Raw genomic sequence first — 24,349 nt, 5'->3', positions numbered from 1 at the left:
CAGCAAGCCGGCGAATCCACTCTGTGCGAATCCCGTATCGTAGAGAGCGACATCCCTCTAGGATAAGTTCATTTTCTCCCTACGCAAACTCGCTCGCTGCTCGAAGGGTGAACTCCTCGCGTTGGCTGCTTTTTCCTCCTTTATTCACGGCGCGACCTTTTCCGAATTCCTCGTCGCCATGCACGTCCTTTGTCGCCCGAATTTTCAACTGTGCAGCGGGAAATCGGCCGTCGTCTCTTACACTGCAGAATGAGGTTATAAAACGTGCCGCCGCCGCCGCCGCCGTCGCGCTCTCTGCTGGGAAGCGACTACGCTTTGTTTGATTCACGATGCCGCCTATATACGTGTCACTTTTTTTCGTCGCCGAGGTGTTGATTCTTTAATTCCTGGATTTTTCTCGCTCCGCTTCCGTGAACGGCGTCGAGAAAGTGTCGTTGTTAGGTTGAAAGTAAACCCGTGTGTGCGCGCTCGCGACTAACGAGCGTCGCTTTTAATTAAGGATTGTTAAAATGCAATTAGGCGCGCTGAGTTTTTTTCGCTCCGAGTGCCTTTGAACGATCCGCTTTGTTTTGTTTTGTTTTGATTTTGCATGTCAACCGACTGGTGCGAAGCAGGTGTGTTTTGTGTGTGGATCGCTCAACAAGTGCAGTTTCGATATTCAAAGTATAACAAGAGCGCGCTTTTTGCGCCTTCTGTGTTTACACGTATAGAAGAGATCGATTTCAAATTTATAATGCATTAGTGCGGGAAGGCAACGAACCAATTCGAGGCTTTGTTTGCACGCAAATAGATTTATTCTTGGATAAAGGTTACTTTGGCCCAGGTAATAGCTCTTCGTCTCTCCGCCTCCTTTGGTTCCTTCTTTCTCTAAATAACGACTTCTCGAATGACACTGTGTCTGTGTGCGCTCTTCGTTGCATGTCTTTATTTGTGGCTATACAAAGACACTGTGTGACGTGATACAATTAAATAAGTTTGTCTTCATAATTTTAGATTCTCCGAAATTATGTCTACAATACCAGGAATGCTCTTTCTGCGCTGAGGTGCTTGGAATGCTAGCCGCGTACCCCTATCTAAATATAAGTTAGCAAAAATAATTTCAAAGTTTCCCGGAAAGCGGAAGACCCTTTGTTTATCGTTTGTTTTGGTTAGGAGAGATGCTTGTGTGCAACCTGTCTCGGCGCCTATTACGTCAACTAGTGCTCGGTTCTGCTAATTTTGCCTTCGACTGTGTATAGTTCCAATCGACCAGAGAGTATAATATAGACATGCGGTGCTCAGCATTATGTAAATTGTGAACGATCAGGTGCCGATACAAGCTTTTAATAATTCAACGTGATAATATAACGCTTGCGCAGTTTTTGAGCATCAAACGACTGCCGACGAAAAAAAGAGTATCGCCGCGATTTCCAGTGTTACACAAAGAACGAAATCGCACGAAGGTCGCAAAAAGCATTGTATAGGATCAATGTCAGAGACTCGTTGCGCTAATTTACAATTCTATTGCCTTTCGCTGCAAAAAAGGTATCTAATTACGCAACGAACTGCTTATAAATAGCCTCTACACAAACTCGGACTCTCTTCTATGCGATTAACAATGCAGATCTCCCTCTTCTGCAGTTTTCCTCCACGAAAACGAGAAAATATCTCTGGACCAAAAATCTTCCTTCCAAAAAACGCACGTCACGTAGATAAAGTATTCCATCTCGAGCCTGGATCTAAAAAAAACTAGCCTAAGCGCGTGCCTCGTGCTACTCGCATGCACAATACACACTTATTCTCTCGTCGCACTCGGGCGGTAATCAAAGGCCGGGCGGAGCTTTTGTGCGCCCCATAAACATCCCCTTCCGAGAGAGCGAGCGCGTGTCATCGGGACGAAGAAAAAGCGAGCGACAGAGACGGGGATATAAACGGGATTATAGCGACGGGAGGGAGACACGTCTATAGTAGCGAATGCAGCCTGCGGACAGATGCGTCGATGCGCAACGCCGCCGAGATTCCCAGCAGCCTCTGTGTTCCGCGCTCAATCATATTCGTCTGGCGCTCTAGTCTACTTTGCTGCTGCTGCTGATGCAGTGGTAAGGGCATGATTTTCTTTTTTATGGCTCCGGCTGCGTTTAATTTATAACGGGAGTTATTTTTGGCGAGGGATTTTTGGGGCGTCGGGTGATTCGTCGTGCGATTGAAATAAAATATAACAAAATTCTTGTAATATTCTTTTTCTCTTTTTTCGAGGCAAAACGTCATGCGGAACTGTGAATTTGAAACAAAAGAGCACAGGCTAAAACACATGAGCAGCGAGCACAGAACCCTTTGTCGTCGCATTACGGAATTCATTAAAATGGCATTGTTGTATCTCTAAAGGGATCTTGATTTATTCACGCCTGCAGATCTCCATTTCGATATAACAGCACGAAACGCTTCTTCCATATTAAGCAGCGTTATTTAAACAAATTCTCCGCATACCTCTCAAAAAAAAAAAAAAAAAAACGCGCAAAGCAATAAAGTTTACTGCAAAAAAGTCGTTCATTGAATCAGCCCCGTAATAAATGTTTTTTTCCTGCGTGCACTTATCGCGTCGTTAATCGCAATTCATACGTTTCCCCCATGTCGCGTACGCGCGATAGCTGCTCGCGCGCGAGCTCACTCTTTTTTTGGGCGCGTGCAGCGTATTCTCGTGGGAAGTCAGAGGGCAGTCAAATGGCGCGGGGATTTCGTCGCCTGGCATGTACAAAGAGCTGCGAATGATTTTTACATGTGTATAACGTACACCATGTATCCCAGACGGTCGAAATTACCGCCGTCTCTGCGGAGTCGCGGGAGAGTAATTAAAAGCACTTTGCTATCCTCCGAAGAGTTCGCTCGCGCCTTATGTCTCTTGCATAACGCGTACCCTCGAATTAAAAACAAAAGTGACTGTTATTAAACGCGCTTTCGACGAAATCTAATCCGGCTGATTCTACACAGAGGGCGGAAATGAAAATTCGCGGCAGCGAATGAGGCTATGGGAGAGAGAATTGTGATTTTCAATGGGCCAATCTTCGCATTTAGTGAATTAAATGTCCTCGGATGCCTCTTTGGAAATACAAGAATGCCATCAAGCAGCTATGACGTCAGTCTCGCTTACGCCCAACTATACTACCTATTCGTGAATATAATGTGTATATATAAAGCTAGCCTCGCGAGAGATTCTCTGCATATATGCATCTATATATGCAGCAGTATCGGCGAGTTTGCTTTGTTTTATCGGATCCCGCACAGTTTTACGGATTTGCGCGGTGACTCGTGCGATTTTCAAATGAAAAGAGTATGAAAAGTAATTTTTGGATAATACGTATACCGACTATAATACAGTTAAAATATTATCAGGGCTTGAAATTCAAGCTCAATCTAGTACGATAACCCAAGCCACTTGCAATCAGTGCAATCATTCCCTTAACTAGCCGCACATATTATGCACTCGGCGCAAACTTTCCTCTTGCGTGCTCTACTATACATAAATGCGAACGCTCCTTACGTTACAACCGACGTCGATCACGAGGACACCGCGAAGCAAAAACCGACTCCGAAAATTCGCAGCCGACGAACGCGCGACTATATATGCTAAATTTACAAAACCGGTTTCATTCGCGGCGTCCGAGTTTTACTCGGCCGGTTCCTCTCTCTCTCTCTCTCTCTCTCTCTCTCTCTCTCGTACTCCGATGCGTGCGTATATAGTACGCACGCTATAGTATCGTGTTTGTGTGTAAGGGCCAACATTTTTGCGGTATCGTACGCACGAGCGTTTTCTCATCGATTCGAAGATAGTGTGGGGATGAGTGTGTGGCGCTGGCAGTGAGCCAAAAGTGTATTATAACGCCTCGAGGCTGCAGCAGAGAGAGATTTTTACATGCATCGCACGCATGGAATTTCGCGTGTAAAACGCGTTGCGGGAACTGAACAGTTACGGCTGTAATTATGTCATTGCGATATCGCTGGCGCATTAGTTGGCTTGCTTGCTCTCTAGCGGTTTTTCGCATTGCTGCAGCAGATTTTTCGCCTGTTAGTATTCTCTTTTTATTTTTGCGGTCGTGTGTACGTCTTCGACATTATTACTGTCACATAAGCGTCAACAGGAAACCTGGCCGGGCGTGATTCTCATCGATGCATTTCTCGAGCTGTCGTCATCCGTCCGTGTAGTATGCCAAATGTATATTGATGCGGTCAACGCAACGAATGCTTCTTTATTTTTCGGTCGACGAGAGTTCAAGTTTCGTTCGGTTAAGAAAGGTTTGTTATACAACCGACTATTTTTTTATTGCTCCGAAGAGGTGTCTAAAATGAAACTATACTCGAGTGTGTATAAGAGTGTCCCAGGAATTTTTTCCTCCTATTGTGCAAGAACGTGGATAATCGCCGCGGTGCGCGGAAAATAATGTCTTCGTCAAGAGCATTGTAACAATTATACTCGTTTCTCAACTCCTCTATACAAGAGAGAGAGAGAGAGAGAGAGAGAGAGAGAGAGAGAGAGACGCAGTGGAAGAAAACATCGACATTGTCTCTCATAACACGTAATCCTTTAAATATTACTTTCCCGTCTCTGAATTCCACGGGCTTACGCAGAGGCAAAAAAAAAATGGCAAAATACTGTCCTGCACGAAAACTTAATCCCAAGTCAAAGCAGCAGCAACAGAAAGCTATACGTATAAAAAGGAGCAACGAACGCGAAGGTGTGGTCGCGTCACAGACACACGCGCACACAGTCACTCGGTCTCTCTCTCTCTTTCTCTTTCTCGAGGAGGCGCTACGGCATGACCGCTGCTCGACTCCGCGTCACAATGAACTTGGAGAACGTCGGCGGCGAACCGGACTGCCTACTCTTCTCTCTCTCTCTCTTTATACGCGCGCGTACGCGTATACGCGCCTCTTACCTGTACACTGTATATTGTACGCAACGAGCCGCTGTATACACACACACACACATATATATATATATATATATATATATATATATATAAGCCTACCTCTCGTAACTGTGCTCTGAACGGTATATGCAACGCTCTCTCGCGAGATGATGCGCCGAGGGGTCTGAAGTTGAACTATGACACCAGCCGCGGGCGAGAGCTTGCTTCTTTCCCTTATTTTTATTTCATTTCGCCATGCTGACGTATGAGTCTTTCGTGTGAATAGACGCGCTGCGTCAGAGTGATAGTAGCGTGCGCGCCGTGTGATTATTCATGGTAATTTTCCGGAATCTATAACGGGACATGACGATTATGAATTGTTCCGAGGAAGATGGGCTTTTCAATTTGATGGAAAATTAAGGCCCGTTTTAGTGAGCCAGATAAAAAAACTCGTGCCCACGATATGATGATTAAATTACCTCGATACACTGTTATTATACTACACACGTGTATATTTGCAAACAGCAGAAAATCTTATAGAATCATATGGCACAATCAATTACCCGAGAAGAAAGAAAATAAAGCACACGGCCGCCGTTCGTATATTATCCGGTCGTCGTACCTATACATAAACACTGTACACACACGCTGCTCACAAGACGCGTGATTCGCATCGGCAATTGACGCAGAGCTAGAGCAGCCGCGTGTAATTGACGCTCGTTGTTTTTTTAGCTTTCTTGAGAGGAAGCGCGCGAGAAGAAGCGTAAGAGCTGCGCTGCTCACTAGCATCATCAGCGGAGCAGTGAGTTCAGCTTACTTTGCTCCGTTACTACTGCAGCCAGCTGTGCTGCAACGGAGGGAAACGAGGTCGAGCCTTTGCCAAATTCTTTCACGCGTGCAGCGGTCGCTTTCTTTTCTAGGAATCTTGGGATTAGTTTTTATTGTTTTATACTTGCCCCGTGCTTTTTCATTGTCTACTTGGGAAAGTTTCGAATTGGAAAATTAGTCCTGATGGCTGAGTGTAACGTTTGATGATGATGGGGGAATAATCGAGTGCGCTTTGCGAAGGTTTACAAGCTTTATAGCTATATTGTGAGAAAACTAGTTGTTTTTTTTATCCGTCTGCGATTTCAAACGAGTTTCTGGAATAATTTCAACTTCCATCGATGAGTAACGCTTATTTTTGTTAAACACCATCCAGCTCACGATATACGAATTCATTGAAATTACAAAATCTTCAAACGCGACACAAAAATAATCCCAAGATAATTCTCACAAGCGCAGCAATCCGTTATCCACCACAACGCCCACGATAGATCTACGCAACAAACTCTCCGCTGCAGTCTACGCGCCATACGCGTATTATCAGTCTCTGCAGCTCTCGATAACCCTAATACTTCTCCTGCTGCCGCTATTGCCTACGTGCACGTGCACACTCTTCCCTATACACACTAAAAATTTCACTCTCGAGTATCATAGACCCCCGAAAAAAGCGCACATCCTCTCTCTATTCACCCTCGCACGCGTACACGCAGCGCCAAGTTCTTAAGCTTGCTTCCGCGAAAGCCGGAAGTAACGGGCGCGCGTGTTTCGTGAAAAGAGAACTAGAAGGAGAGGCGTGTCGCGCGCTTGCGCCGGGGCAAGTATATACACAATTTACACAATGAGTCGCGAGGCTCGTGCGCGGAGAGGAGCGTGTACGTAGTCGCGGTGAGCTTTGAGTGCTGTTACTCATCCGAGAGACGTTTTCGATTATTTCTTTCAATTTTTCAACGTACATGATTGCCTATCTGTTATCGAGGTGCGATCGCGTAATAAACGCGTCGCATTAGAAATAATCGAGCGGTGAATCACGTTCCCACAATAAACCTCGAAAAGCGAAACTCGTAAAAAAGCCGCTTCTCCGCTGCAGTCCTGATAAAAATCGACGGTTGTTTGCTCCCGATAATCACCGATCTGTGTATACACCGCGAAGAAAGTCAGAGATAAAAAAACTCATCCTTGCTCTCACCTCTGAATAATAGAAGCTATATAGATGGAACATTAAAAAAAGAGACCGTCGCTCCTCTCGAGCGTGCAGTCTCGTTATCAGAGCAGAGTCCCTATCTATCTATATACGGGCGAGTCATGGAATCACGCTTTAAAGGGAAAACAATGGCCCCCGTGGCGAGAGAGTCTCGGTTCGCTTCGAAATTGGCCGACTGTAGTTCCTTTCGATTTGCATCGAAGCGAGCGGCGACGCGACGCTTCCAGCCAGCGGGTAATTAAAAGCTCGGACTCGCACAGCAGCACGCGCCGCTTCTTCTTTCGGCCCCTTTATTGATTTTCTATTGATCCCTGGCCTCCATAAAAGCCGGATAGTGAATCTGGCGGCTTGATTGAGTTACTTTTGCCTTTAATCTCAATCTCGAGCTCTTTTTGATTAAGCTCGAGCCCACTGCTTTTAGTTTGGAGAAAATGATAAATATACTGACTGAAAAAAGTATTTACCTATATACGTTATTTTCAAAGCCGAGAAAGAGGCGGATTGTCTACGGCGACGAGGCGATTAGTTCGAAAAAAAGAAAACCCTCCATCTGAAAAATAAATGCGGAAAAGCACTTATTCCATCGCAGAGAGAATGGATGCAAAATCTCTTCCTCCTACTTACTATATTACTATTCTCTTCTCTCCTCCTCGTGTCACATCTCATCTCCTGCAGAATCAGCCTGGCTCGCGCCAGGAAACCGAGCTTAATTGAGTTTTCTCTCCTCCTCACCGTCGGTGATGGAGCCGAGAGTTAATTCGCCGCCCCGTCTACTCTCTTTCATTATTCTTTTTTTTTTTTTATTTCTTCTTCTCTTGGTCTCTTTTTTTTCTTCGCGCGCGCGCGTGCCTTTGTACAGCGGCGCGGACAATGCGTCATTTCTCCGGACTTTCTCGAGAGAGAAGGAAGTTAATGAACGCTGTCGCACTTTTACGAGCAAGCAGGCGCAAGCGAGCGGCTGTATAGCTGTGTGTGTGCTCTCGCGACGGAACGTTACTGTACTTCCGGCTTCTATACTCGCTTTGCTGACCGGCCGATATGCGGCGAAGCTTTGAATTTTTGTTTGATGCGTGAGCTTGGTAATTTGCTTTGAATCGGGAATAAAATATTTATTTATACAATTTAACGTATGTGCAATTCTCGCAAATGCGGTTAGGAATTATACCGAGTGATTACTCATGAATAATTCACCTCCAGCTAGCGTAATTAAAAATGTTCTATCAGTGCGCAAAAAGAATAAGTATGTAAAGAGATATCCCCCGCATGAGCCAACGGCATTAGGATCATCGAACTGTATATAGGCAACCCGCTGTCGGGTTACGATGTTTGCACTCCTCGCTCCCGCACTACCGCCCTGCCGAGAGCTGAAACTGTATCCCGATGAATCGAGCAGAATAGGAGTATAGAGGAGGAGGAGGAGGTGAACGCAAAAAAAAGAAAAAAATCGATAGCGCTTAGTCGGTGCTTGCGACGACTGCTGCCGCGCGTGCGGTTTTTCTCCTCGCAACCCCGTGCGTGCACCGGATTATTTAGGCTCGAGCAAGGGGTTGTGCATGGGAAAATTGCGAGGTTTCGTGTGTCAAGAGAGAGAGAGAGAGAGAGAGAGAGAGAGAGAGAGAGAGAGAGAGAGAGAGAGAGAGAGAGAGAGAGAGAGAGAGAGAGAGAGAGAGAGAGAGAGAGAGAGAGAGAGAGAGAGAGCTGAAAGCAAGTGCAGGGGTGCAGCGAATAAAAAAGAGCCATAGCGGTGTTTTCAGCGACTGCGCAAATTACGTGTGTGTTTCGCCAAGCACATACGGCAGTTTCAAAGTTGCAGAATGTATGTACGTGTACGTCGAACCCCTGCCTAAGGCAATTAGAGTTTTAGCGAGGAAGAAGGCAATGATGACTTTTTTCTTTTTAAGAAAATTAAGGGCGATAAAGATAAGGTTGCTGTCGTTCGAGTGCTCTTGCTCGGTGGTTGCTGCGCAATTGTCATTGCGTGCGTGCGCAGCTTTTGAAGGAGGAATGAAGAGCTTTCGCGGGTAGGTTTCGATGATCGGTTCCTGGAAGCGCTTTGAGCTTACATGTCATTTCTGAGCTGATTGCAATACTTATAACGTACAGCAGACTTTTTACAATTATAATCCCCAGCTAGATTGAAGAGGCTCATTTAGATAACCGTGTGTAAATGTTTATTTAACAAAAATACCTATCGCTAATTAAATATTTATTCGGTTAATCATCGTTACGCAAAGCAATAAGGCGCGCGTTAATCGGAAACAAAAGCATATTCGCTCAAACATGTCTCGAGCAAACATTCCCACGGTTGATCGATCATTGAATTACCTCGGGAAAGAATACACTCTGTCGCGAAGACAAGCCGTTTACATAAAAGCCGGAGTGCAGAAGACAAGCCGCCGATGATGGTCGATAATTTCTCAAAGAAGACAAGGTCCCTCGACTAATTTCAGCCGACCAATAAACCCGATGGCTTATTTTTATACTCATATTTTTAAAACTGGCTAAACTGTAGTTTTATCTTCATATATTGATATATTTTTATGACATGTGTACAGTATCTGTATTTCCATGAAACTAATTACCTGCGAAAGCAGCGATCAATTTTCCGTCCCCTCGACGTTAGTCACATTCGCATTAAATATAAGTTATAGTTCTCGAGTTCACTTCCTTCGCATATGTTCGCTGTAAAAAAAAATCTGAGTAAAAAGCAATACTCTAACCTTGTCTAGCGTAACCCACATACAAAGTATATCCTCCCGAGCCTTCACCTATATATAAACACCATCACGAGCCACCGCACCATCGAGCAATCGACCAAATTAATTTCAATCATCCTCTCGTCGTTCCACCAGCGCAGACACTTCCACAGCACACAGCGAACGACACCCACTCCAGAAAAGCTGTCCCGCATGTCGTACACACGCGAAAAACTAAAAAAAAACACACCTGTACATGTACGCACCGGAAACGACCTGCGCGAGGGTTTTCTCTGTGACCACGCGGCGTCGAAACCTTCTTTTTCCCCCTTAGCCGCGCGCTCTCGTCACGCCCACTCGGCACGAAATTATTGTAAATTACGCTTCGTAAATATGTATCCACGTGCATATCGGACGTCCATATAAGTGTACGTGTGTGCGTGGATATAACGTGACGCGACAGTGTTACGTCTGTACGTTATATACGTGTGAGTGACTCATGCTGCTCTCGTCGTATACCTATATAGCGTGGATGTGCTTATGAATGTACAAGAGCGAGGAGGGACCATCAGAGATCAGAAAGAGAGAGGAGTAAAACGTGTATCTCTCGCTGCCGTCTCTTCGTCACTCGGGAGCTTTTTCCTGCTTTTTATTTTTATTTTTCGCGGCGACGCGATCACGAGAGGGATATTTTTAGGAGTAGCGAGTTTTGATTGCAAAAGAGCTTGGTTTTCTGCTCTCTGCAGGTTATTCTTAATGCATTGTGTCACGCCTCGCGGTTGTGTATTATAACAGTTCTCGACGACGACGGAGTATGTGATAACGACGAGGGAAACGTGGCGGAGCATGATATTTGACTGCGGTCCCTCCAATGCTGTAGTTGATATAGCATACACAACACGTGTAATCAAGGCATACGATTATTTGCTTTTCCGCTGCTGCAGTAGTTTCTTTTTCGCAGAATTTTATTTTCATCAATGATTCACAAACGCGAACGTTCGTTTTCAAATCGCTTCTTGGTACATAATGTGTAAGATTAACATTTTTATTTTTCTCGTGAATAATCACTCGAAAACTTTTCTCACCGTTCGCTCTCTCTCTCTCTCTCTCTCTCTCTCTCTCTCTCTCTCTCTCTCTCTCTCTCTCTCTCTCTCTCACAAACGATCCAACTTCCTTTCACGCTAGAACTCGATATCTCGGCAGTCAAGCGATAGCACCTATATATACCGTTAGGCTCACTGCTGCGGCGAACATTTCGACTTCAATTTACGGCCATATCAGGCCCGCAAGTTCTCCCTCATCAGAAAGTCCTGATATAGACAGCCGCTTCCAAAAGCTCGACGGTATTATATTCCACTCTCACGGCGAAGAATCTGAATCGTCGCGCTCAACGTACAAAAGCTCGCGAGTTTGGACAAAAGTGAAATCCGCGATAATTCGGAAGCTATATATAGAGCTTCAGGCGAGTGGAAAAGCCCAGATGGGATATTAACTCCTATTCGCAAGCCCTTTAATCATCGCCTCGCGTCAGAAGCCTCTTGTCCGCGAAAACGTATACACTGCACACGTAGTAGACTATTATATGCTTTCACGGATACTTGACGATACACTCCCGCCCGCCTCGTTAATGAAACGGCGCGACGCGTCGTTTGATTTCGAGCCGACTCGACTCGAAGCTGCGATACTATACCTACACACGGCGTCGCTTCGTTAGTCCCGCAAATGCACGGTGATCGAGTCCTTTGAGTGTTTTCTGCGCTCTGCTTTCTTCTGATGTATGTATATACTATACTACTGCGTTAGGCAGTAGTTAGTTGCTCTTTTTTCCTTCGTGGCAGCGTCAGCATTGATGACAGCTTTGCTGGGGCGATGTGGAATCGTAACGGCGATTGTGCGAGTTAAGTGTATAGAATCTGGACGGAATGATCGTGTATTGATTGTTTTGCCGCATATTGTGTTTAGCTTTTCCTGTGGGAAATAGGGATCAGACATGGATTTGCTATATACATATAAATACTTATATATAGTAGGAAATAGCATAAGAATACGTTATGTATCAATTTTTTGATGATTTTGAAGCATTATCTCTCTATTATGATTTTTGAGAAAACAATAAGGTTATTTTATGTATTAACAATTACATGCTTTTATACATCTATATATATTTTCATCCTTCGCGCCGCCATATTGACCATGTGAGCTCTCAATCGTTTAAACGTATCATTAGCAAACCAAATTTTCAAAACCATATTACTTAACAAATATTGCAGTAAAAATCGTAACTTTTGTACTTTTGTGTAAGATTTATTCTTAACTTTATTTTAAAAGGGGTTTTAAAAATCATGTCTGTTACCTATTGCAATTCTTTTGTCCGGTCGGGTATACATAGAGATGTTTTTGTGTGTATGGATTTTTAATTTCGAAGTAGATGTAGGAATCAGCTAATTTTGTTTTTCCGTTAGAAGCCAAAGTGTGCGCTCGTTAAGGGACTATCCTAAAATGTTTTACTTCGCCGCAGACGAGCAATACACGGCCGAGTTACAAGACGCACTCAATTTCGTTTAAAAGCTGTGTTCTACTTTTTAAGCCAGCATTTGCGTGTTTATCATCGCGTCCCAACGGCTTGCCGCGTACTAAAATCTGAAAAAATACGCCGATGTAAAATCGAAACTGTTTACTCGTAAAACTCGAAGTTTACGACGGAATCGCATTGCGAGCTTTTAGTTTGATTCGATTAAAAAATTATTTTCGTCGTGTAATAGCATATTAACGCCCTTATTAACGATAAAAAGTTTCAGCGATGAAATCTCTTTTTGTGCAGCAATGAAATTTGTTTGTCTTCGATGTAGCCTGCAAAGCTCGCTTTATCTAAAGCGTGCGCGTTTAAAGCAAGAAAAAAAAACTCTTAAATCCGCAATAAAATCAGCGAGGCAAAGAAACATCAAACTTTTCTCCGCTCCCGTATACGTCGTAAAACCATTTTCCGCTTTCTCTCGCGCAACTTCGACACAGCATATCCTATACAGATTCCCGACCTACGGCAGCCTTGAAAGAGCGCTTTCAAACGTGGTTTGTAAACAATTTAATCGATCTCGCCAGACTCCAGAGAAAAACAAAGGCCCTCGAGTTGGTGTCTATATATACACATACATTATACCTTCAGCCGGCTAAAAGGTGATAATAAATCTCGTCTAGCTCTTGACATCGATCAAGACCGGAAAATTGCCGGCGTCTCGAGACGATATCGATCAAACATATACTCGGCTTCTTATACCTCGTCTCCTGTTCTGCTGCTGCACAATACTCGTGCTTCTGCTCGAGACGCTCTTTTTCGCGAGATGAAAATGCGCGCGGCTCCGTTATCGCTCGGCTGTATATAACTGCTGCTGCAGCGGGATTAAATAGCATTCAGAGAGAGGTATATACAGCCAGACGGTGGCATAGTTCGCTTTTTCATTCATATATACCGATGAATACAGGTATATGCATCAGCAGCAGCCCCCGAGAGTAGCCCCAGTGTCAATAAACCTATGCGCTTGCGCATGCTGTGCGTTTTGTGCTTATACTCTTATTTCTGAGCGAATTTCGACGATGCGTATCTCGTACACGTCAGTTGAAGACTCGATGCTATTCTGAGAAGAAGATGAGCTAGTGAAGAGAGGAGAGTGATGCATATGATTCGTATTGGAAAACAATGTGGGCGGGAGCGTTTCCCAGTTGGCTGATATACACGCTTATACTTTATGATTTCGGAAGCGGAGAGAAGACGGAAGAACGGTCAATTTAGCTTCGGGGAATAGCAGTTTTTCGCTTGGTTACTGCGCATACGTCGCTCCCCCGAGTCATATGAAATGCCAGTCTGTTTCCACGCGTTATATTGAATTTTCTGACCTTTCGATTTTATATAAATAGCACACGCTTCGGGAAGGAAGTTGGATGGAAGTTTTTATTTGGACTGCTTGAATAATAGAATTATTATTCGAATCACGTCCTGAGCTGTATACCGTATACGCGGGATGAAAAACGTGAAATTAAAGCTTTCGGCATGTATGTGCCCTCGTAACTTAATTCATCGTGTCGAATTTAAATTAGACCATATCAAACCGTTAATCCCGTGCGTCGCTGCTCGCGCCCACGGTGTACACGCGAGCTCGCACACGCTATATCATGCGCTGGATTTATTACGTATTATACGCAGAAGAAGACGAAGTTTTGCATAAATCGCGAATATTCGTTATTAATTTATGAAGCTAAATAAATGACCACCGCAGCGTGCGCCTACCTCATTTAGCCGAAGATACAAATTTAAAAACTGAAATATTACCGCAACCACGATTAGACGTATGTGCACATCCACTATAAATTGTGTCTCTAACGCCAGCGAAAACCAGAGAAAGCTTCGCGTTTATCACACGCGTGCATAAAACTCCTCCCAATTAAAATAAATTGGCCTTCACACGTCTGTACGCCGTAAAATCTCGCACAAAGGTGCAGCAGCAGTCTCGTACACTCATAGCGCGCTATCTTACCTCGAATAGCCCACAAACGCATCTCAAATCTATCCGTCCAGTCCGAAGCTCGCATAGGCGTGTTCGTCTTCCTTAAAGAGAGGCGTTTCGTGATATATATCACGAGACTTAAAGAGCCGGTTGCTCGTACGCGTGGGCGGGAGAGAATAATCAGGCGACCCTCGCTCATGACGACGACGACGTCGACAATCGCGGCCCTTTTAGCCTGGTATACGCGCGAGCAAAGAAATCGCCTCTTTTTGTGTGTCTCGCGCGAGCCATTAAAAATTTCGAGCGTGTGGGGACGGCTTCTTACCCCGCGCTATGCACTTTATCTCTGCAGTAGCCCGGCGTCTTGACGACCTTTTTAAAAAATTTATGCAAATCCCACGTTGTGTGTAGCGTCGCAATGCGCTACAGGCGAAGTTTCATCGTCTGCATCCTCATTAGTACTTCTTACCGAGTCCGGCTCTTGTTATTTACTATTGACATTGTGTTGGAAGTTTTATTTTGTGAATTTTGCTGTAATTACATTTAATGAATTTTCATTCTTATAACGAGGCTCGAAGGGTCGTTTTTTTCTGGTAGATTTCGGCGTGATAACACACACGTGGAGAAAGGCCTGTGAAAGGAAGATAATGAGATTGACGATACGTGTCTGTTATATAAATAGAAATCGATTTTTTTATCGGTTATTATTTCGTGTGGTGGAAACGTATTTCGTGTGATATTCAAGGATACCGAATCGTACGTTTGGCTCGTGCTAATATACATTATTGATGTGTTTTTGTACGAAATGTATGTGAAATTATAATTACAATTTATGTGCTGGTGATGATTTTTTAATCGATACTATATTCATTGCTGGCGTGTACGCGAGACATTTGCAGTGGTTTTAAGATAGACTATATCGTACTTTAGATTAGAAAGGGTATAGGAGTAATTTTAAAGAAAAAAGATAACCTTGTACTGATAACAATTGTTCGTTGCCATCAGACCATTTCAAACGTTTGGCAAATTCTAAATTGTGTTTTTATAGCTCAGATTCAAATTTAAACTAGCTTCATTGCAATTTGAAGATTGTAAAACACGTAAGCGCACTTACTCTCCTTTTGTCGCCACGTCTTAGCCGTATGAGTAATAATCGTTTGAACGCATCTACATGAGCAATTTGCAATATGGTCTCATGAATGCTACAATTACAATCACATCAAATCATACAGTTCATAAATTTTATCGTTTCCAGGGCCGTATAGTGTAGCTCTCCACTCCATACTATACGAGCTACTTGGCCGATGCTTATTTTTAGCCAGAAATATATTTCCGTCTGAGCGTTGCGTGAGAAATGGCAGAAACAGTTTTGGATCAGTACTTATAGATTTTGACGTATTTGATATCGATAAGCCGACGTAAGACACGGTAATAAAAGACTGATTAATCGAGCTACGATCACAAATGGAGAATAAAAATATCAAGTATGTGCATAACATACATTTTTCAAAATTCAATATCAAGGAAAATGGCAGTACCACATGACGTCAACTTAAACTTTGCTGATATTATGATGTCAGGATGAAGCTATGACATTGGGCAACATCCATAAGTTTTGCTTTTCAAAAGAGTATGAATCTTTGATGAAATGCCAAATAATCAGAACCAAGCAAATTAAACGAAGAATCTTCAAAGATAGCTCGCGGTGATAACACCTTTCAAAGACTGCCTTATCCTCCCAGTTCAGCGCAACTACCACTCCGACCAATTTGAATAATCTCTCCCAAAGCATTTCCCTCTCCTAATCAACCGCAGCCAGCTATACCTGTTCCAGGTATGCAACCCTCTGCTCGTATATCTTTCAAACTAATTCCACCACCCAAACAACGCGCACACGCCTATATTACTATCTCCTTAAGTTCTTCTCGCGCGCACGTATAAAAACGAGCACATTACCTCATCACAAAGGTCGCTGCTGCTGCTGCGGCTCACTCGCTCGCTTTCAGCGATGACGACAGCAGTCGCGCGCCGAATATCTCCATGGCGACGCCCGTCCGCCCGCACTTGCTCGCATCAACGCTTCTTTTTTTTCTGCCTCCGGCGCACGCACGATTAAACCCTCGTATATACGTTATAGAATATAACGTGCGCGATTGTCTTCGCTCAGTGCGCGATTTCCTCTCTTTTCGAGTGTCTTCTTGATTGCTCGATAGAGAATCTCGGGATTTTAGATTGGCCTGATATATATATATATATATAGATACCCGCGCAAGTGAGAGATTTTCGAGCTAATGGCTCGTAATGCAGTGGTGTAGTGATTCGCGTGGAATGGAGTGTGTGATTATCGGATAGGATAGCGGTGTATGGATTTTTGTGGTATAATTCAATTATGCCTCTAATTGAATGCGGTGTGATTTATTAGGCATCGTAATCACGAAAATATAATTACGCGGCTTTGGAGAGTAATTTTCAGTAAAGTAGAAAGCAGCCGACTTTTGAACGGGAACGACACACCCAGCTAAAGTAGTTTGCTTGCGTTATCTATGTATGCACTTTTCAGCCAATTAACCGGACGCCGTCGTTTGTTTACACACTATATATGCCGCTGCGATGTATGACGAGTCTCCGAACCCATCCTCTTTCCTGGTGCGTCTTTTTCTCGAACTCAACTGCGAATACAAGCCAAAAAACACAAATGAGATTACTCCTCCCCGGCGGCAATCTACTTATACGCATCTCTCGATACGAACTAATTTTTCTCCCTCTTATAAATCTCACGAGCATTAGCAGAGCACACGACCGACCTAGTTAAGAGCCCGACCTTGTTTGCGCCGTGTCATAGCCACGCCAGTGTCCGCTTTATGCGCGCTCGCACGTTAACCTATAACAATGAGGCTGCCGCTGCTGCGGATGGGATATGAAAAAAGTCGCGCAATGTTTTTCTAAGAGCTGATGCAGGAGAGGAGGAAGGCATTCCGAGCCGGTGAATGTGTTTGCTGTGCGGCAGTTACGCCCAGTGGACGACGTGAAACGCTTAATGTGCGATTAATTAGGCTGAACTTTTATAATTTCACTCGTGTGATAAATAAATCGATTATTCCTTGAGATAATATTTTATCCACGTTATACGGGAAATGAAGATCCGAGCGCAGTATGTAGGAAAAATCTCGCGTGTCGTTCGCAGCCCAAGATCGGAATGTTAATGACGATCGCGGGCCGGTATGTCCACGGGCTGTAGGTATACACTACGCATAGTAGCCGGTGATTCCCTCTCCGCAATTGATGCTCGCGCGTACGTGCCTCTGGCTGCGGAGCGAGAGAGAGAGAGAGAAGGAGAATTCATACAGGCGAGGCCTCGATCCTATACATTGCATAAGAGCTATGCTACTGCACGGATGTATAATATTCTCCGCGAGCATCGCTTGTGACGCTTTTTGACGGATCGCATTCGAAATTTAATTTGCAGCGCGATTTGTACACGGTGACGTACGTATATTGGGTAGGGATTGGAGAGATTCTATGGGAGATTGCGTGCGCTGCTGCTGGGGTTGTTTGTTCTTGGGTATGGCGTGTGTTAAATTAGTTCGAAAAATCTTGGAATATAGTCATTCCAAGCATATGGTATAGAAGATAATTCTTCAAAATAACGGATAAGCATTTTCAGGCTTTGAATCGTTACTGCGAGATCGTAAATCAGCGTGAACCAAACTTGATTTCAAGTCATCTCCGTAATTCGTGTAATTTCTTAAACAATCAATAAGTTCAAATACCCAAGTTCAAAATTTGATGCAATTTTGCACGCTTATTATCTAGCTGTGCAGTAAGGAAACTATAAGAGAACTAATCATATCAATCCGGCAATCAGTTCCACTAGAATATCCCTGTCTAAACCCTATTACCAGAGCCTTCGCGTCAAAATGGCGAACCTACAGCGTCTATTATCGTCTCTCTCTCTTCTTCGCCTATTCTCTCACCCACGTTTATACACGAACGTGTACAAGCTGCATGCAGTACATCCAAGAAATCACTCCAACGTGTCTCAACGTCTCTCTCGAGGGGACAATTTGCTTAAAGAACGATTTATCGTTTGTCCGTGAAGTGGATTTTTTTCTGCTTTACAACGCACGCACACTGTGTGTGTATACATACAGAAGTGCATGCGCGCGCTCGTCTATTGCACTATGGGCGTCGCATAAAAATTATAATGCGTTACATAATTGAAGTTGTTATCGTGTACCAAGACCATGCGCACGCGCGCAATCCACTTTACTGCGTAGGAGGAGGAGGAGGAGTGCCTTTTGTTGCTACGGTTTTATCGGCTGCAAGCTGCGCTTACATATACGACGGATTCATTGTTGTGATTTTATTCGTTTGATCGCGTTTTGTTTATAACCACGCGCGCAAAACGTTTGTACGAAAATAATGGTTCTCAACGTAACGATATATTCATATACACGGGCATATCGAATCATTGCCTAACGTTTTTTGCACTTCGGCTCTTCTGTCGACACTAACGCCCCTCTCGCGAGACACTCACGTTTTCAGAGCCGCGAAAGTGTGACTAAAGCGTCTCGCGCAGCAAAAAGGTTTCTCATTTAGCCGTACTTTTTTCATGCTATATACGTTCAGTTGTTATCTTGGTAAAATAAAATCGAAGCCGTGTCCCTGCGACTCGCTAACCCGATTGGCACTGATCCGCTCTCGACAAAACTCACATATTCGTCACACATCCCGTTGCTTCGGTTACACGCTGTGAAACTCCTGTTCACGTTTGACAACTGTGTCGTCGTCGATCCGACGAGTCGACGAGTGTGTTGTAGGGAGACACACGAGCAAATGACGGATGTTGGCAAAGTTTTGAAAGCTCGATTAAAACTTTCTCGTATTCTCGATTACGATTACACTTATGTTGTAGCATAGAATAGGCCAGAGAGATATCTCACGCGGTGTGTAAAGTCGGCTGGAAAGTTGGATGCGAAAATTCAAGTGCAGTTGGATGCGATAGCACATATTTATGTGGAACTTTCGTGTGTACAGGCTGATTCATAACTATTCAATTTATATAGAGCGATGGTGTATGTGGTTGGTGGTAACGATGTCGTATCACGTAAGCGTCGCTTTTAAAATACGATCTTTCACGTCTCACCATTATAGCACAAGAGTTTAATTATATTCAAATGCTCCGAGCGTATACGTAGTGACATTAAATTATGATTGACGATGCGCTGATTTTCACTGGAAGCGACGACTAATAAAACTTTTTTTCTTTAACTCTCTTGTACGTTGTTGTTTAGACGACCATTGAACGAATCCTCTCACGAATTTCAAAATCACACGCGAATCAGCAATGTACTACTGAAATTCAAAACCCGCGCGTCTATTTCCTCGGCATGTGTAACGTTTCAAAGCACCATCGTCTCCTGTACAACAAGCGTAAAAATATTATTCCAAGAAGTTTCGTCTTCCGATGCTCCGAATAATCTCGCAATCTCGGCACTTCCAACGACCGATCTAAAAATGGAACATTATAACGAGCAAAGAAAAGAAAGAAATCATGAATGAACTCTTCACCCATCAGTCCACACTACTATCACCCCATTCAACAAAGCATCGATCTATCTCGAAGCGCATAAATCAGCCCCCGGTATCAACTTCCGCAAATGCCCTCTCGGATAAGGCTCATCGTTCCGCTCGAATTTTCGCAGCTGCGAACTGGTTTTCGCGCGTGCAAAAGAGCCATCGACCCTTATACGCGAGCACACACTACGTCCCAAAGACTCCACTGCAGCAGGTCTGGTTACGCGCGTCTTACACACAGCTGCAGCAGCCGGCGGCGATGCGTCTCTATAGTGTGCTCTCTCGAGGAAATATTGATTATTTTCGCACAGCGCACTCTTCTCGCCCCCTCTATGCTCTTCTATATACATCACTGATGCTCTAGTCTTTCTCGCTTTCGCTCTCTTTTATCACTCTCTAGAGTCTCGTCGCGGTCTCCGCAGCAGCTCGAGCATTGTGTAATTTTTATCGCGCTGTACAACCATCGCGTGTCACGCAGTTTTATCTCCGACTGTTTTTTTGCTCGCCTCCGCTTTTTCTTCGCCGCAGTAGCGCATTATTCATGCTGCATATAGCCAGACTCTCTGCTACTTATAAAAATGACGGGTTTCCGCGTCGCGGAATCGCGATCATTCCGTGCATAGCTTTCTGGACACGTATTATGTTCTGTATAGCGTGAGCTTGCTTGCCATTCGCGTGTATTATTTCAGTAGTGCACTGAAAAGACTTTTGCATACTGCACAGTTGGAATTCGACTAATGGAAAAGATGGATTTTTCTTTTATCACCGTCCCCTCACTCTCTCACTTTCTTCGGCGGGTAATGATATAACGGCGGCGAGATCTACTTTTGTTGCGGCGCGGGGGCGTAATACGAAATTGTCATGCGACCTTTCCCGCGGAGCGCGCGTCACGCATGGCGAGCTCGAACGCGCGCGGAGGATCTCGTTCGTGTGAACTTTCCGTATATCGACGTAACACCGAGGGAAAATCGTTTTTAGCCTCGTTTTTTCGACCGCCTACGAGGATTTACCTCCGAGTCGACCTTGCGCCTTCGTGTACCGCGAGCTTTTGAGGGAAAGCTCGCAAGCTTTCGATTTATCGCTAGCGCTTGCTGGGGGATTTATGGGCTTGTTATTCAGCTAATCGTTTATTTTTATGTATACTCGGTCTTGAAGAGAGATGTGTGCCTGTGTGCATTAATTAATTTCGAGCTATTAAAGCGATTGTATGACTAATGATAGGATGCTCTTTGTGTTGCAGTTAAGCGTTGAAAATGCCGGAGGAACGGAAGCCAAGCGTCGGGCCGGCGGAAACGGCGAACGAAAATGGGACCAGCTCGCCCAGCAAGAGTCCGCTCAGCAAGGGCAAGCTTGCCCTCGCGAAGGTCACTCTCCTGGACGGCACCGTTAGAGACTTCAACATCGAGGTGAGTCAGTCGATTCAACTTTTTATTTTAAAAGTTAAGAGGTAATCGACATTATCTCTGATCATTTTACTCTCTTTGCAGAGAAAGGCGAAAGGCTACGAGCTTTTGGATAGAGTATGTCAGAGCATGAATCTTTTGGAGAAAGATTATTTTGGACTGATTTACGAAGACAAATACGATCCTCGCAATTGGCTGGATTTGGAAAAGAGAATCTCAAAGTTCCTAAAACGTACGTATGAAATTCTTTGCCGTTGTAATAGATGATCCAGACAAATATTAATCGTCATCCGCCTTTTCCAGACGAGCCTTGGAAGTTACACTTCGAAGTCAAGTTCTATCCACCCGATCCAGCGCAATTGCAAGAGGATATAACGCGCTATCAGTTGTGCCTGCAAATTAGGAATGATATAATCACAGGGAGATTGCCCTGCTCTTTCGTCACGCATTCCCTTCTCGGCTCCTATCTCGTGCAATCCGAAGTGGGCGATTACGACAAGGAAGAGCATGGCACGACTTACTTGAAAGACTTCAAATTCGCACCCAATCAAACACCCGAGTTGGTCGAGAAGGTTATGGCCCTTCACATAACGCACAAGTAAGTTCTTTCGCTTCTGGATTTTATTGTAAATAGATATGATGAAGATTTTAAACTCATCGATGCGCGTCTCTTTGCAGAGGTCAAACACCTGCCGAAGCTGAACTGCATTACCTTGAGAATGCAAAGAAACTAGCTATGTACGGCATCGATCTCCATCCGGCGAAAGACTCCGAAGGTGTGGATATCACTCTGGGCGTCTGCTCGACGGGATTGTCAGTTTACAGGGACAGACTCAGGATCAACAGGTTCGCATGGCCGAAGATCCTTAAGATTTCTTACAAAAGGCACAATTTCTACATCAAGATCAGACCTGGCGAGTTCGAGCAATTCGAATCGACCATTGGATTCAAGCTAGCGAACCACAGGGCAGCCAAGAAACTCTGGAAAACATGCGTGGAGCATCATACTTTCTTCAGGTGCCACTCACAATTTTATTCGTGCGACTATCGAAATTTATTCACACTCGCGTTCTAATTCTCATTCGTAATGTCTTTTAGGCTCATGAGTCCTGAGCCTGTAAAGAAAGTAGGAATATTGCCTCATCTGGGATCGAATTTCCGATACTCAGGACGAACGCACTACGAAACGAAGAAGACTCCAATCGAAAGACAACCTCCGAAGTTCGAAAGATTCCTCAGCGCACGAAGGCTGACGTCGCGAAGCATGGACAGTAAGTAGACTAAGCAAATTAACCGTCGAATTAGATTTATACGATATTTACCGCAAGTGCCTTATTTAAAATATAACCATGTCAACGGCAACGGTCGCATTAACATTGAAATAGGCTCGTCACAACCTGTGCTTTCAGCTTTAGGTCAACAGAAGAACCTTGAACCCTATAGTTCAGAGCCAAGCAAACGACATACTATGAGTTACGAACCGGAAACGTTGCCTACCATGGAGCATATCGACCAACGACCCAGTCCTATTAAAAAGCAGAAGGAAAAGGTATTACTTTCACACTTTCGAGTCGTAGATTAGGAAAAAAAGAGAAAAGTTTTCTGGTATGATTTAGAGAGCATTTTTTATAATGCAAGATTAATTGAAGCATTTGTTTATTGTCGCGTCCCGATGTTTAAAGAAATGCTGTATTAGGCGGTTTTGCCAATATTAGTAAATATCCAAACACCAATTGGCTCACTTTGGAAATTGTTGAACCTATCGTTTTGATAATTCATATCAAACATTCGTATCGACTCATTATAATCATACAAATATAAGCTCTATGGATTATTAACGCAGGTGACAAAAAAGTTTATAATCGATCATAGCAATGGGAAAAGGACTAAACTTTTTTAACTACACTAAATTTATTAACACCCACTTTTGCACTGTTGATAATTTTATTTCAATTTTCTCACAACACGAGCTTGGAAATTTTATACAAACAATACGCTGTAAATAGTTTATCTATCTTGTCACAAATCAAAGGGAAAGTTCACGTTGCGGTATTTGAATTTTATTAATTTTGCCTGTGCAATCTGTAGGGCTTTAGTCATTTATAACTTATACTGACACATAACTAACACCTAATAGCTCGCACGAAAAACAAGCGCCGGAACGACATCGGCCAGCAGTGCAAGTAGCCTGGAAGGAGAATATGACGCCGGTGGAAAGGTATAGCAGATTACTGAACACCACTGAATCATTCCCATCATGCACCATTCCGTCATCTCGTAATACATATACAAGCCTCTTAGATACTAAATTTTGAGCGAACCATTTGGTGTTTCTATCGTTTATTTCAAAGCATGTTGCAGTATTTCTTTCGTTGTTCTTATTGTTTTGGCTCTGTAACAAATTTAAAAGATTGATGCTACATGTCTATACAGTTAGCATTACTTTTACATTTGTTTCCAAATATTTGTGTACACGATTCACATCTTTGTATTAGATTAATGTTCATCCTATAATCTGTTAATCTTTAGATGGTTTCTTGTTTTGGTGTATCTTTTTCATTTAGTTAACGGTTACTATAAAATTTGGCTTACAATAATGATCTACTTGCGGGAATACCAGGAAATAGTATTTTTACAATATCTGTGATTCTCTTGTAAATATCATATTCTTACCATTCTAACAATCAAGTTCTTTTGTTATACTCTTTACTCTGCGTTATTAATATCTCCGTGACATTGTTTACACAAATAGTAGAAGAGCCTATAAATATACAGTCTTACCATCATCTGTGATGCATGAAAGCACGGCAAATGCGTTGTTTAGATCTATATTTCTTATATTATGATAATTCTATCTATGTTATTTATTTACATAAACGTAGGCAAAAAGAAAACTTGTAATCTTAGATTAGAAATAAGGAGAAGTAGACTGCTTAACGCTTATTGCATGAAGCGACGTGTGATTGTGAATTACTTTACATTGTAGAAACCGGCCGGAGGTATCGCAGTCCTACCGACCGGTAGTCTTTCCAAGAAGAAGAAGGATATTAAAAACGAAAACGAAAAGGAAAACCATAACGATCTCAACAAATCTGACGTAATAAATGATAGCTCGCAACTTGAGAGCATTGACGAAAAGTTGCCCGCGAAAAAGGACGCAAAAAAGAAAGATAAGAAGGGCGATAAGACCCCAGACAAGCCCGAAAAAACTGAAAAGGAAAAGAAGGAGAAGATCAAGGTAAGTTTGTTGGACGCGATACATAGC

The 24,349-nt window shown here is 43.6% G+C and overlaps 1 protein-coding gene and 1 long non-coding RNA gene across 7 annotated transcripts in view; one reads left to right on the top strand and one right to left on the bottom strand.

Moving 5' to 3' along the window:
* LOC100120402 (protein 4.1 homolog) overlaps positions 1-24,349 on the top strand; it is a 35,526-nt gene that overhangs the window by 1,591 nt on the left and 9,586 nt on the right. For 3 of the 6 annotated variants that reach the window (XM_016985353.3, XM_008207292.4, XM_003426079.5), the window contains exons 2-9: positions 20,922-21,087; positions 21,169-21,316; positions 21,388-21,682; positions 21,763-22,101; positions 22,183-22,355; positions 22,470-22,633; positions 23,222-23,302; positions 24,071-24,322. In XM_016985353.3, the coding sequence (XP_016840842.1) occupies positions 20,935-21,087; positions 21,169-21,316; positions 21,388-21,682; positions 21,763-22,101; positions 22,183-22,355; positions 22,470-22,633; positions 23,222-23,302; positions 24,071-24,322 (1,605 nt within the window). In that variant the 5' untranslated portion in view covers positions 20,922-20,934. The remainder of the gene's footprint in view (positions 1-20,921; positions 21,088-21,168; positions 21,317-21,387; positions 21,683-21,762; positions 22,102-22,182; positions 22,356-22,469; positions 22,634-23,221; positions 23,303-24,070; positions 24,323-24,349) is intronic. The other 3 variants (XM_008207290.4, XM_003426077.5, XM_001603999.6) reach the window with 3 other exon arrangements.
* Positions 9,417-10,009, bottom strand: LOC116417290. The gene is made up of 2 exons (XR_004227587.1): positions 9,678-10,009; positions 9,417-9,591 (listed from the first exon to the last, which is right to left on the bottom strand). It is a non-coding gene; the product is annotated as an uncharacterized LOC116417290 (long non-coding RNA).

The sequence above is a fragment of the Nasonia vitripennis genome, chromosome 4 (assembly GCF_009193385.2).
Source record: "Nasonia vitripennis strain AsymCx chromosome 4, Nvit_psr_1.1, whole genome shotgun sequence".
In the NCBI taxonomy this organism is placed as follows: domain Eukaryota; kingdom Metazoa; phylum Arthropoda; class Insecta; order Hymenoptera; family Pteromalidae; genus Nasonia; species Nasonia vitripennis.
The sequence above is the reverse complement of the archived record's forward strand: the minus strand, read 5'-3'. Positions and strand labels throughout refer to the sequence as shown.